The sequence below is a fragment of the Lipophrys pholis genome (assembly GCF_963383615.2).
Source record: "Lipophrys pholis genome assembly, chromosome: 4".
Classification (NCBI taxonomy): domain Eukaryota; kingdom Metazoa; phylum Chordata; class Actinopteri; order Blenniiformes; family Blenniidae; genus Lipophrys; species Lipophrys pholis.
Window position 1 is genome coordinate 34046180 of NC_137637.1, and position 15582 is coordinate 34061761.

At 43.3% G+C, this 15582-nt stretch overlaps 1 protein-coding gene across 2 annotated transcripts in view; it reads right to left on the reverse strand.

The window, feature by feature from the left end:
• kcnab2a (potassium voltage-gated channel subfamily A regulatory beta subunit 2a) overlaps positions 1 to 15582 on the reverse strand; it is a gene marked incomplete at its 5' end in the record, with an annotated part of 103558 nt that overhangs the window by 58070 nt on the left and 29906 nt on the right. Inside the window, 2 exons of one of the 2 annotated variants that reach the window (XM_080461835.1) lie at positions 4950 to 5117; positions 6255 to 6321. In XM_080461835.1, coding sequence (XP_080317961.1) covers positions 4950 to 5026 — 77 coding nt within the window. Of the gene's footprint in view, positions 1 to 4949; positions 5118 to 6254; positions 6322 to 15582 lie in introns of those variants that run through there. The other variant, XM_080461836.1, reaches the window with a different exon arrangement.

A 15582-nucleotide genomic window follows, 5' to 3' on the forward strand; every position in this document is an offset into this window, starting at 1 on the left:
TCTCTGGGAGAAAGTAAGGTACTATTCTGAACTACAACAAACGTTTCAAAATAAAGATGTTTTCGTTGTCATACTGTTCCATGCTAACGGGGATTAGATGGTGCTGCAGACCGTATGAGCCCTGGATTAAAATAAACTGGGCTCCCCTGATCTGAACAGCAGTATTAGTTAATCCACATCAAGAAATCAAGAGCAAACTGAGAGTACACAATATGTTTCTGCATATCTTTGGTTCGTTGTGTATTTATTCATGGTGTCTTTGAATCAGCTCGTCTGAGTCTCATTGTTGATTTATTCTGTTTCTTGTTGTTGTTTTTTCCCCCGAAAGATTCATGATTGAGATGACACAGAAATACAATCCCTTCATGCTTTCTACATGCGTGTGTACAAATATATTTCATTCACATGACGATGAAATAATAATGATAAGATGAATACTTTTCAAGTCACATTCATATTAAATATTAAATACATTCATATTAAAAAATGCAGGTTTATTTTTCCGAATTAAAAAGTTATTAGGGAAAAAAACTACTTTTTACATATTTAAAATTAAGTCATGGTGAGTATAAATTTGATGATTAATAGAGGAACATGTCATTTTAAATATAAAATGTCTTGACATACGGTATATATCCATAAACAGACACTTCTAAGGCAAAGTGTGTTAATCTATTTCATTAAAAACTCAAATAAATACGCTAATAAAAGAAAAGAAGAATGATAATGTCACTGTCTTTGTGTTGTGATGTGGTAATGGATGCAGATGTTAGTAAGATAAGCAGCATCGAACCAGTCTAATAAAATAAAATGATTGAAGAGTAAATCCGTCACAGGATAACTAAAGAAACTAACTTATAAAAGCCAGATGTGAAGACAAACAGAGACTCAGTGCTGCCACCTAAAACACTAATATCAACAATACAGAGAATCTCACACGCAGGACGTTGAGTTGTGAAGCTCCAGATGTGAAGCAACAGAAGATAATTCATAAGCTGAGTGCTTTTCTCAAGCAGGGAGACTTCAGAGAGGAACTGACCGAAGCTCCCTGGGTGTGGACGAGGATCCTCAGACCTGCTAATTCCCCAGCGAGGTCGTTCAGTTAAAACATTCCCTTCCTCCTGCTTCTGCCACAGACAATCAAGACAGAATCAAAGGTCGCATGTTCTCAGTGTGGATCGTTGGAGGAATGCCACTAATTCATCTCCACTCAAAGAGGGTGAATTAATACATTTATAGAAAAGGATTTATCTTAAGTCTCATTTTAATCGAACGCAATGAGGCCCGGATGACGACAATTCTCCACGTCTGTGGAGGGGCTGAAACAACTCATTGATTGGATTGATTAAAAACGATTATCAAAGTAGTCGTAGACTAATTAATTGAAAGGTCCAAGCAACCGGAGAAAAGAGAAATGTCACGAGAGAAAACGTCACGATAAAGTCACCCGACGTCTCGGAGCACTTCACAATAAATCTGTGACCTGCAAGCTGGGACGAGGTCGAGACGGCGCGTTAATATTTACATCTAATTATGGGTCATTAAGCATTAATTAAGCTCACTGTGTTCGTTTTGAGTTGTTTTATAGAAATTGTTCTCATGTTTTTCTTTTTCTTCATGAAAATAAGTTCTTAATAGCTGACCTTGGTAAATAAAGGCTAAACAAACAAAAGATTAAACTAATAATCATGAAAATAATCTAGAGATTAATTAAATAGAAAATAATCGGCAGCTGCAAACCCTTATTTAATGCATAAAAATGCATTAATCTGGGCTGCTGTGACTCGGATGGTGGAGTGGTTCATCCTCAAATCCAAAAGTTTGAATGTATTTACATATAATGTGAGTTACAATCCTACCAACAGCACAGATGTTAGTACTGCTGAACATGGGCGACGTGAAATGGATCAAGCACACAGGGCCTATAAAACCTCATAGAAAGAGGATAAAGTTTATAAAAGAAGAAGAGGTTCCTGTGCATGTGTGTATATTCAGACAGTCACTGATGTATTGTCAAACAAGATGTGCATGCACTGCAGGGTTAAGAGACAGTCCTGTCCAGGATTAATCTCAGTTTATCAGCACATCCAGTCCAATACGCTTGTTTTAAGGTTCTTCAGGCAGTCGTGACACCGGCGTTGGAACTTTTTGACAAAACGTGACAATAATGAAGCTTCCCCTCGCCGCCGCAGCCGCCCGTTTGTCAGTGTGATAGACAAACATACCATGATAAGGGGTTTAATGGATCCCTCTCACAGGGGAGGCCCGGGGAGCAGCTAGCGGGACGCTTTGCACTTTAAAAGGACAGAAATGTGCGAGGCGCCGAGATAAAACTCCGACGGTGAGCTCATTACCAGCACATCCCCACAGTCAGGGGTTTTTTTAGAACTGGATCAGCAAAATAAAGCCTGATATATGACCATAAAACATGATCCCGCTCCGAAGCAGCCAAAACACTGAGCATCTAAAAGCTCACTGACCGAGCCGCAGCCGCCCTCCTTCACACCAGCGTCCACTCCCTCCCATCATAGAGTCTTCCTGGACGGTCCCTCTGGACATTTCTCATCAGAGCTTTGACTCCCAGGAGGTCTCAAATGTGCACTTTCAGGGCCAAAATGATGACAAAAGGAGATTATTATCTGCTTAGCCGCACTGCAAAAAAATGTCTAAGAAGCAGTTTTTGTGAAGGAAAAAAAGCGTCTTGATCAGACATCCGAGTCGGACACGTCCAACGGGGAGCGTCTCCGGTGACACTGACGCTTAAAAAGACAAACGAAGACGAAACAGTCAAACTTGGACAGTTATTGTTGATTTGATGGTTTTGTGAGCAACCTTGCAATGAAATCCAACGCCCCCCCCCCCCCATCAGGTTGAGGCTGGACAGTGCAGCGCCAGCTGAACAGAAGATGATGAGTGTCATTTATACCGTGAGGATGGATGCAAGGGTTCAAATGACAGAACAGAGAGTTTTTAATGCCAAGGTTAGGATGGAGAAAGACAACACACGCACGCACGCACGCACGCACGCACGCACGCACGCACACACACGTTCCTAACACATAGAAACAGGCTTGACTTTGACGAAGCAGCAAACACACAGTGAGTGTCGTACAGTCGGGTACCTGTAGAACTGCAGCTGTCGTTTGGGGCTCCCATAACGAGCGCTGAGGGCGTCGAGGGAAAAGGAGGAAAGAGAAAAGCTTCAGTTAACACAGGACAGAAAGGCAGGAGGTGAGCAGAGACACCGAGGGGACGAAGGGTGATTAATGTTGGAATCAAAGACAGGACAAGAGCTGGAAGAGGAAAAGTAAGAGGACAGCTGGAGGGAGTTTACACTGAAATCACTGCGATGCAGAACCACACTGTAATGAGGTGCGAGGTTCGGGTTTCACACGACCGAAGATTTTAAACCACGACCAAAGACGCAGCAAACTTTAGTCTTTTCTCTGGGACAGACTTTTTTATAAATGTCTATATATATTTATAAATAAACATTAAATTATAATGTAGCGCCGCCTTATAACAATACTTAAAAAATGTTTAACAATCTAACCACAAATTTGAATTTATAGTAAGTATAATGAAATAAAATGTAATTATGAAAGCGGTTTCAGGCTAATCCCTCCACACGTGACATAATCCATGTTTTTAATCCACTGTGGCCACATCAGACTGTCTTGGTTGACAGACAACAATGAAGTCTAATGTCGCCGCTGCTATAATGCCCTATCAACACGAGCCCCTGAAATGAGATTACAAATTTAAGTCTAATGTTGAATTTATATACTCATGTTACAGCTCAGACTGGAATCAGAAGGAGACGCACTGAAGAAGTGATTAAAGCAACAGTAAAGGGGGACGGACATTTCACGAGTTACTGAAATGCAATTAGTGACTGAATATACTTCACGATAACCAAAACTGAAGACGGCATGTAAAAACTAACATCAGCAGTAGAATCTTGGACATACAACACATTCTGATTTAACAAACAGAAAGATTCATTTCATTGTTTGATGGCGTTCAAAACTTTCTCTGGAGGAAACACTTGATTTCTTTTTACCGTGTCGGGTTGTTCTCGCAGTAAGATGCTTTATAACAATAATCAAAATGGACGAGCTCACCTCTTCATTTAATCATTTAAACCTCTAATGTGTCTTCGAATCCAAAAGACGGGTACTTAAAACAGATCTAGAGTACATCTTGGTTTGTTTAAAGATGTTTGTGTTTACTACATAATGTGTTCTTTCATAGATGTGTTGTCTCCAGTATTTATTCACAATGCAGTCAGGATGAAATGAGAAGACATGTCCAAACCATGAAGCGACATGCAACGACACACATCCTCTGCATGTTTCCTTCAACAAGTAAAAAAAAAAAAAAGGGTCTCTTTCAGGTGTGTGTGTGTGTGTGTGTGTGTGTGTGTGTGTGTGTGTGTGTGTGTGTGTGTGTGTGTCTGGTCTGTCACAGCCGAAGCATTCATTCACATTGAAATTAAAAATCCCTGAAGTCTATAAAAGAGTAGGATCAGTAGCTGCAGTGACGCAGTGATCATACATGCAAAGACAAAGGCAGCCGTCAAGCTGCCTGAAAACTAAACTGCAGCTTTATTGTCTGTGGGCTGAAGTTCTGGCGCCACCTTCTGGCGAGGTGTGGTACTGCAGGATCATTTTGTCACATTTGGGATAAATACTGTATCTCTTCTTATGAATATGTTAAAGACGGGTGTGATGGTTTTTAAATAAATAAATGTGCCTTTAACAGAAATACAGAAATAGATTTTTCCTCTTCCGTATTTCAGTTTGCTGCATTTTAATTGCCCCTGATGTTAAACGTCCAGCTTCAGTGGAACCCAGAAACAAGTTACTGCCTCCTTCCTAAATACAACAAGTTTATCAAAGTCTGGTCTGCGACGCAACAAACTGATGTATGGAAACTGTGCCACTCACTTGTAGATCATCCCGGGGGAGCCAGTCTGTCGGAGGGAGAGGCGGGCGGGGGAGTCTGTGGTTGATTCAGGATACATGGAGGCAGGAGGGAGGGGGCGTGGCCAGCCTGCCGGGGGTGGAGCTCTTTCACCGGGACCTCAGGGGACAAAGTGTCACTGATCAGGGCCTCTGGAGAGAAAAGAGAGCGAGAGAGAGAGTCAGCTTGTGATGCATAAATATCTATGCAGCTTAAACAACTCACTATCAACGTATAATGGAACAAAATGTTATAAGAACTTTAAGACCAGTTCCACCTATGAGATACAGGTGAGGAAATATAAACAAGACTCCAAACACACACAGACTGGACAAGACGGGGAGGGAAGTTCCTGTCTTTAGATTGGAAGACGACCTGCTTGACGACTTTAGGTAAAGTTGCTCCAGAATGTCACAAAACTCTCCAGAAACGTCCTAAACATCGCCTCAAAATATCACAAAAGTCAACTGATGTATCACAAAATATATCCCCCGATGGCTGCAGGTGAACGATCCAACACTTTGTTTTCTCACGTTTCATCTTATTTTGTTGTTCACCAGTACACGAGACACAATTCATAAGATTTCATTAATAGAAGCAGAACAAAAACAAACAAAACACAAAATACATTCATTGAGCAAAGACTTTGGGAACGTGGGGTGGATCAGTCCTCTGGAAATTTTAAGTCGTAATAGAGTCTCTCATCATTTTCTACATGTAAATGAGCTCCAGTGAACAAACTGATACTACAAATCTTTACATGTTCAGCATCAACAGAAGTGTCGGGAGAAACTTGTTCCTATGTTTTTGTTCGATAACTAATGTGTAATTGGTCGGGAATTTGAAATATTCCCAGGAGTATGAAATGTCCTTGTCATAAAGTGTTTTTGCCACCAACAGCAAATGTCCACGGTTCCCGGTATGAATCCATCTTTAAAACTAAGGCGATTCAGGGCAGGAATAAACCCTCAATCATGGCCTTTTTTTAAAAGAGCAGAAACAAGAAACGTCCTTCAAAGACCCTCTCCACTTTATTATCTTTTGCCATCTCAGAACCTTTTAGTTAGGAAAAAAAAAAGAAGAGAGCAGTACCTCTGTTTTCATAAAAGTGAGAGTACATCTAGTTACATAACTGAGGCGTTTGTCCTTTTGCCATCTTCCCTTTAGAAGTGAAGGTTGCATGAGGACTTTTTCTTCACGGTAGTTACCGTACTCCACCACTAGATGGAGCCATATCCTCATTCTTTAGACATGAGCTGAACATATGATGCATTCATTCATTCATCCACCTTCAAGACCGCTTCATCCAACTCAGGGTGCAGCGGTTGCAGCAGTCAGTCCCGGCCGACTGCAGCTGGAGGCAGAATACACCCAGAACACGTCATCAGGTCAGAAACACACTCGGATTTCAGACAATTTAGAGTCACCAATTACTATGAAACGCATGTTTTTGGACTGTGAAAGGAAAAATAAGTAAGGATATTTATGTGGAATGATGTGAGATCAAATAAAAATGCTTCTATCACAATATGAAAGTCGCTCGACCAAAGCACATCGAGGCTGCAGTAGTACAGTACATATGAGCATTCACTACAGCAAACCAGAGCAGATCCAAAGCTCAGAGAGACTTGACTCACTGAATAATTAAGAATGTCTGCCTTAGAAGCAGGCCGACGCAGTAAAGAGGTCTCTAACCAGAGAGGGCCGAGGGTCGGACAGTTTGACGTGAACAAATGTCATTAACAAAACAAAAGAAGCTGATCAGAAGCCCTGAAGTAACACGCTGGAGGAGGGGAGTGGCACTGCCGATGTCGTAGCCCACTTTTCTTGGGTGGCTGAGATAAAACGAGGAACTCCGCAGAGAGTCACGCCGACGGCGCCGCGAGCCCAAAACTCCGCGCTGCCCGATCTCACGTGAGTCACGGCTCGTAGCCGCCGTCGTGACGATAAGGCTGAAGGTGACTTTCTCCTGCCATCAATTTTCCCAGGCAGCGGATACGTGTCCCATCGTTCCCAAGGACGCATTAAACGCTCCCTGCCCGCTCGTTTCATACGCGCCGCGACGGATCACAGGTCATTCCCGCCATCAGATGATGATGATGATGACAGTGACGATGATGGCGTGACCCTGATGGGCAAAAGGCAACGGCAGGAGATTTACGACGGCGTCCTGGTGGATCATCTGAGGCTGATGGATCGGAGGACACAGTGGGCCGGGAGGGGGGGGCAATAAAAGCATTTGCTCTTCACATCATCTGTTCTTAAGGGATTCTGGGAGTTTAGATTGATCTGAATAACGATTTGGAGTCCAAGGACAAAGCTGAGTCACTCTGAAGCAGAATGCTAACGCTAATTGTTTAGACATGGAGGTTTTTTTTTAATCTATCTTTAGTTTTTTTGTTTGTTTGTTTTTGTAATGGAACCAAACATGCTTGCAGAGAACAATAAAGCATTAACATCTGTAAAACAGATCATTAGCAATAGCGATCACTAGAACTACACTCGGTAGAGCGCAGACCTTTGCCAACACCACATTTGTCACCATGGCAACCAAAGGATTCCATAGTTCTTTGCTCCACCGCTCCACTCCTCCCTTCATCCATCGTGGTTGTTTGATTTGCTTCATGTTGCTGTGATGTTAAGGTCAAATGATGATGTTCTGTTGGTTCCTAATCTTGTGTTACACGAACATCGTTAGAGCGAGTTGGCCTGTGATTGGCTGAGAGTGGAGAAGAGGGGCGGGTCAGGTGTGCAGGTGGGGAGAGTCCCCGTGCTTCTGTGAAGAGTTTGCATGGTTTATTTCTTATTTTCACCAGGCACAGATTTTGCACCAAACAGGAAAACTTAATAAGAGATAATAACAGAAATGCTGCTAGAACCCTACAACGTGTCACCACTTCCTAAAGAACTCTCAGAACCATTAATCACAATGATATTCACCTGCACAGTAACAACATGCAGCCGTTTACCAGCTGAAAGTGTTCAATTCGATGCGAGTCTTCAGCGAGCTCAGCAGCACGACGTCACAACTTTAAACTGAACTGTGCCTCTGCAGACGCCGTGTTCTTTTTCTCTGGTGTTTAATTCAGGAGGTTTGAGGCCGTTCTGGGATGGATATGGGATAAAAAAGCTGATGCGGTATCTGATCTGATTGTAGCACACACTGCACCAGTCTCACGGAGACGCCTGTAGTGAGCTGCAGTGGGAGAGGATGCTGCTGCTGCTGCTGCTGCTGCTGCTGCTGCTGCTCTGCTGCTGCTTCTGCTGCTGCTGCTGCTGCTGCTTCTGCTGCTGCTGCTGCTGCTGCTGCTGACTGCAGCAATGCGGTAACACTACAGACTCATCCTGGCTCAAGTTAGAGGGCTCAGATTTACTGCACTGATGGGCCAAGGTGCACTTTGCAGATTAAAACTGCAGACAGAGAGAGAAAGAGAGGGAGGGAGTACCGACAAGGAGAAAAAGTAGTTGAGATTGGAGAACAATCGTCCTTGTTCCCGAAGGAAAACACACCACATGAAGTGTGTTTGTAGATCATCGTGTGTGACGTTAGCAGTGTTTTCCACATTTCCTCTTCATAGGTTGAACTCAACCTCGGTGCACACGGAATGTTCAAACTGGATTTCCTCGTTTGCATTTTCTCTCTCCACAGTCAGGTACCCTGTAGCAAGTAGCAACACACCCACACCAACGCAGCCTCCTGCGTTTGTTTTTGACGCGGCGCTGTTGTTGAACCCGACGCGGCCTCGAGCATCAAGAGTTGTGCTTCCCAAATGTGCGCGTACATGTCAGTTCAAATCGTCTGCACACGGGCATATGAGCCGTTCAGTTTATTCACCAAAATACTGAAGGAAAAGGAACGTGATCTCTGAAATCTCCAAAGCAAAGACGGGCAGATTCCAGGCTGCAGGTTAATTTAGAAGAAATTACTGCTGATATTAGTAATACTAACTTTGTGCAACCAATATCTACTTTTAGGTTTAAAGCCAGCAGTAATAAACACTCGTTCTGAATTTGTCCAGGAAAGCATGTTTAGAACTGCTTGTATCTGAGACTGCAGCAGAAGTTCATGCTGGATTTGATAGGAAGGTGTGTCCACACCTTGAAAGGTCAGCGCCGTTTCTGCGGCGAGCAGGAGAAATACACACTATTTCAGACTGTCAGAATGTGATGGCTGATCGACGAGGCTCACAGAATTCCACTTCAAATCCGTTACATAACTACACATCATTTTCTTGGGAATATTCTTGTCGCATGGATACTTGTAATTTTAGCTGTTTTGAGTATAAATTAAAAAGAATTTGTTTGTTTCATTCACAAGATCAAAGAAGATGAAAATGAAACTGAGGCTCCTAAACGCTGGCACCACATCAGAAAACGGACCTAAAGGGTCTTTTATTATTTCCACTCCACAACCCTGAAAACAGCGGAGATTCCCAGAGTGAGAACAGAACGAGTTCAGACACTTTGGTTGAGATTCAAAGCGTCAGAATTACTTTCAATGACGTTACAGTAAACCTCAGAATCTAACACATGACTGCTTCCAGAGTTTCAACAACATATACAATATGGATACTATTTAAATTAGTAATTAATCTGTCCAGAAGTACAATAATATTAGAATTAATAGCAGCTAAACTACGACCAACAATTTAATGAAATTTCCCAGATTAAGACATATTTTTCTATTATATTGTATTTTTATCTGCTTTTTTTTATTTCCTGCTATGTGTGCTTCTTTCTCTTTACTATCCTGTTGTACCACTGCAAATTTCTGCACATGCGAGATAAATAAAGGATATCTTATCTTATCTTATTGAATGAAAAGATTTAGATTCCCGGGTTCAGCAGGAATGTTTTAGGGGTTTTGGGGCAGCGTCCGTTAAATACAGGAAGAGATAAAGACTCTTACATATTTAGCAATTACACAATGTACCTTCTTAACTATCACAATATTTTCTCAGAGGACTGAATATTTTTCCATATTTTAAAACATGCCTTAACTAGAGCTACACTCGGTAGAGCGCAGACCTTCTCCAACGCCATGTTTCTTTGTGGAGCCGAATTAGCATCGCCAGCATGATAGCTGTTCGCGCCTATCAATGCTAACTAGCCTGTCAGGTAGCCGCGTCACAGTGTGAACCACTGAGCGTCTCCATGGCAACACGCTGATCTCCTTTGGTCTCCATGAGTTTCCTCTCTCATCTGCTTTGTATAGTAAAACTCGTTTCCTGTTTTGAGGATTTATTTGGAAACGGTTCGTTGTTAACGTCGCAAAATCTAATGGATTGGTCCTTGGATGATGACAAATCATTTCATACAATCCGGGTGAGTAGTTTTTTGCGAAAAGTTGATAAAATACATACATACATACAAAGAAAGAAATACACGCAGAGGAAAACATAACCTTCTCAGCCTAACCTTCAGAGGCGAACTTAATCACATAGAAACTGATCACTTTGATTTAATGCACACGTCGTGATTTTAAAAGATTCTCAAAACCCTAACAAAGCTTCCCCGACATCAACATTATCATTGTTGATACCGATGGTAGATTTTGGATTCATACGTGTTACAGAATCAGAACACAAGGCATCCATCCTCACAGCTTCTCTTCAGCTCATCTCGTACATCTCAGTCTTAGAAAAAAAATTAAATAAAAATGCAAAAGTGAGTCAGAAAAGGCTGCTTGCTCTTCATGCCTCCCCTCCATAAACCCACCTACACCCAGCCGGAGTGAATTCCCTCTTGAGACAGGGCTTACGTGAGCGAGGCAGGCAGGCAGGCGGGCATGGCTGGCCTGGAAGCACACACCATGTTGTGTAGTATGTTTGGCAGCTGCGGAAAAAAAAAACCCACAGAGAGACCCGAGCAGATGGCCGCGGAAGAGGGAGACGGGCTAACAGACGAGAACTGCCGGGGATATCCTGGACGGGAGTTCAGTCAGGCGGGGAGAGAGAAACGCCGAGCTAGCCTGGGTTTGCTTTTCGTTTTTTGGTTTTTTTGGTCGAGCGACAGAGAAACGAAATCAGACGGATTCTCCTTCTTCGAAATTCGTCAAAGCTCTAACCCGTCAAAAAACCAAAGGCGTGTGGAACCTTGTTGCGGCGTCGCGTTTCCTCTCATCATCAGACACTTTGTGATTTTAAAAATGGCGTCCTCTACTGTGGAGCGCCCGTGATCACAGAGAGAGTCGGGGGTCACTGGCTGACAACTTCAGAGGGGGAAAAAAAAAAATTAATAAAAACTGACTGCAATTTGCATAAACAGCCTATTTATACAGCAAACTTGTGCTACAAATCCTCCTCCCCCAAGTTAAAAGAAGTTAAAAGCGCAACTGAGAGCTCCGCTGTCGGGAGTCATTAAATTCTCGGACAGCTGCAGTTGTCGGAACACGCAGAGGCTCGACACAGAAAACGGTCAAACTTTAAGCCACGTCCATCACAGGCCGCTGCGACTGGGACGACACAGATTATAGTTCAGCTTCAGAACGCCTCGCTGCTGTAAGAGCCAAGGACATTTTGTGATGGGAAACATTCATTTACATGCACTTTCCGAGTCCGTATCGACGTTGACGCCCCTGTTCAACATGCAGAGACATAAATTAGCCCGCATGTTAAAACTGAGACAAAGCATGACAAAGCATTCTGCTGACTCTGCGCATAAATAAGCATGAGGAGCAGCGTGCATCGCCCACTACCTGGTTATTACAGCAGGAGACGTATGGTCCCAGGTCGCCTGAATCACGATGAATCAGCACCCTGTACGTCGACCTCAACATTTCCTTTATGCTGTGCTGACTTACAGGCCAAACCCCCCGATATTGGAACAGAAACGCTGTTCACCAACAAACACAATGAGGCTCACGGATCACCTGCAATTTAAAAGAAATATAGAAATAAAGGAAAAAGAAACTGGACGGGGAAGGGACTGCACGTGTAACTTGTGAAGCTGAAGTGAAGCTGAAGTGAAGCATGCGTCGGCACTGCAGGGAGAGAACAGGGAACATGCTGCAGTGAAGCAGGAGCACCGAGCAGAACACTGCAGTGGAAATATGAAACCAGCTTTCCCTCTCTCTCTCTCTCTCTCTCTCTCTCTCTCTCTCTCTCTCTCTCTCTCTCTCTCTCTCTCTCTCTCTCTCTCTCTCTCTCTCTCTCTCTGTGTAAAGTGACCGACACAGAAGAGTGATAGGACGCACCATCGTCTCCAGCTGACCTTTCTACCCGTGACCCCTTGATGACCCAGTACAGCATGTATGTGATCATCACCGTTTGGAGTCCGATCCGACACCAGTGTGTTTTAAACGAAGACCCATTGAAAGATTAAAAAAAAAAAAAAAAATGCAGACTGACCTGCAGAGGCTCGCGTTTGGATTGGATCAAATCACGTCGCATCAAAGCAGAAACACACAAATACCACAAGAAATCATTAGAGGAAAAACGGGCAAATGTTGCCTCCAGCCTTAATAAGTTAACCTAGTTTCTAGTATTTCATTTACCCGACGCCGATATCCAAGGCGACACACTTCTGAAAATACACACTGAACAACTTAAATCAGATGGAGCGATTGTGAGAAAAGTGCCTCCTCAGCTCAGAGAATTAAAAGATCAGAGTTTGATACTGCGACACTCTGATGGGAGTTTAACACGCGACTCGGACTGAATCAGGGAGGGTTTACGTCACATACGAAATCACATGTAATTCTTCAGACGTGGAAACTAACAAGGTCAAACCAAGGACATAGAGCCTGCGAACACCGTCGCTCTGCTGGCATTTCAAAATGTTCCTTCCTCATGAGAGCTTCTTTTAAAGTGATCCTGAAATGGTGTGATTTCACTAAGGTTTCATTTAAATCTGCTCATTGAATGACAGCTCATGACAGTCAATGTGTTTCACTTAGATTTGCACTCTTGACTTGTTGGACTTGTACCCCCAACCTCCAGCAAATCATAAACCGTCAATGAAAATATCCAGTGTATTTTTCTGGATGGGCTAATAATTAGGCAAACTGCAATCAGCTGGAGACCTGAGTGAATAAGTTGGCAGATATTTAATGAGTCAAACTAAATGTATGCATTTCTGTATATATACAACTTGCCGAAGTTCAAACTTTGCATTAGAACCGAGAAGAAAGGGGATTTAATGGAGTATGAGTGACTCTTTGACACCATGGGGGCTGCTAAAGTCTTTCAGAAACTGCTGACGTTGCCGTATTTTCACATGCAGAATGAAGTTCTCTTCATTTAGGTGTTTAAAAGTGTTGATGCCAGAGATCAAACAAAGATCACACCATGTGACAACGGGAGGCCGATTCCACAACTCACACTCCTTCACCAGGAAAACAAAACCAAGCAGAATGTTCCTGATGTTTTGGGGAGTACATGGAGTATTACCAGCCAATCAGAAACCGTTTCCAAATTCCACTTCCAAATATCCCACACATGAGGGATGCCAACATTAGTCAGCTGAACGATTAAACTTACGCGCCTCACGAGCAGGCACCTGGAATACCAGTGGATCGAAGCAGTTGGTGTTTCCTTACGCCAGCTTTACTGCCATGCAGACACCTGCCCCTAGTCGGCGCCACCGAGCCGTCAGACGGCAAAGCTGGGAGAAATGTGGTTCGCCAATACTTTCATCTGGGAAATCCAAAACAAGACAGCATGTCAGCATCTGGTCACTCCACTGTCACTACGCAGGTCGTTTAACTGCTAATCGAACACGCCACCCCGATAGCTGAGGCGCTTAGCGTTGTTCGCCACACTCACACACACACCTGATATTTCTTCCTTCCTGATCTGAGAAGATAATAATGCATCTTGCTATCTTAATAAGTGTAGAATAACTCTTTGACAAGCATTAATTACATATTATGCTCGGGCGACAGAAACAGTCACGAGGAAGATCCCTAGTTTACATACGTACTGAATTACGTTCACAACATAAGGTACCTGCCACATTCTTCAAGTACACAATCTACCTTTAAAACACTTCGCAAAACACACCCCATTGACGTACTATTCATTTCTCTCACCTTCGTTCAAGTACGACATATTTGTGCCCTCTGCACGGCTGCACATGGACATCAGAACTCTGTACTGAGGAGTTTCAACATTCAGCTGTGCGTTGAGTTGGTACAAAAACACAACCGGAACCATGAACACAAAGCTTCATCATGTTTTCAGGGATTAGTGGTCAGTAGCGCATGACTAAAAACTACATCAGTACCAGAAGATTAATTCAGCACAACACAGCGAGTTCATGCACTATGCAGCTGCAGTACGTTAGCACACCTAACGGCCGCGGTTTCCGCTGATGCAGCCAAAGTCTGCATCTGTATTATTTTTACTAAATACTGCATCAGCCTTGTTGGAGCAGCGGAGAGCTTTAAATGTTTATATAACTGATGGACTGAGTTGTGGGTTCTGGCAAAGCTTGCGTGGAAACAGGGGGAAACTATCCAGTGTCTTTATGGAACTTCCTGAACTGTCAGAGCCGAGCTGAACGGGGAGCATGTTAGGAGGGAAAGTTACTCGATGAAAGTAACTGTAACCTCAAACAGCCTCCCGGAGGCTGTGGAGTGTCAAGATGGAGATGAGCGACTGCAGCAGATGAGACTGATCGGACGGATGGTCTGCTGCTTGTTGGGTTTCCATTCATACAATTCTACGGTCATTAAAATGGGTCGGTAAAAAATTCAGCGAGACGTTAATGCATCATCACAGTGGCTTCACATATACAAGCACTTGATAGCTCCGGTTTACCTTAGTCAGCCGTTCATTCAGGCTGATTCAGCGCCATCGGTTCTGCTCACAGCAAACTTTACGTCACGCACAAACTCATTAGACTGATGAGCTCGCTGTGAACTTATGAGATTGTTAAACTCGCACGGTGTGTAGCCGGCATGACGGATGCTTTTTGTAACTCACAGGCAAAACAGAGTGAGGACGGTCCAAAGCTCCAAATGAAATCTGGCGCAGCGAGTCGCTGGCGGCTCTTTGGACAGACTCTGAATGAGCCCAGGAGGAAGAAGCCTCCAGTGACATGCAAACACAAGACACACACACACACACACACCGACTGGAGTCAGGAAAAGAAAAGAAAAAAAATACTGCCTGATAAGTTTAAAAGTGAAACGGAGGGTAGAGAAGAAAAGTGCAGTTGAGCAGACATTGAGGGGAAAAGCTGAGTCAGCACTGGCTGACCCGCCAAGGCCCAGCGCTGCAGATCAGCAGCAGCACTGTGGATCGCTCCGCCCACTTCAGACCTTCACCTCACTGGTCCTTTACATGTCGACACAAGTCTATACACAGCTTCAGAAAATAGAATAAATGGCGTGTAATAATATTATGGGCTATAGCATGTTCAACAGTGGTTCAGTTCATGGGCCAGAAGCCAATATGGAACCATCTGGGTGGGAAAGGCTACCAGATATTCTCTGAAAGCTCACGGTGTCTAACCTTTTCAACTCTTTTAAAAAGTACAGCTTGAGCTATGAAAGATGAACATTCGGATTGATCACTGATATGAAAGCAAATAAAATTAATTAGAAGAGATATACAACATACATTTGGTTGCTGCTGATCAAAGTTGTAAATAAACATAATGAATAAGAGAAAA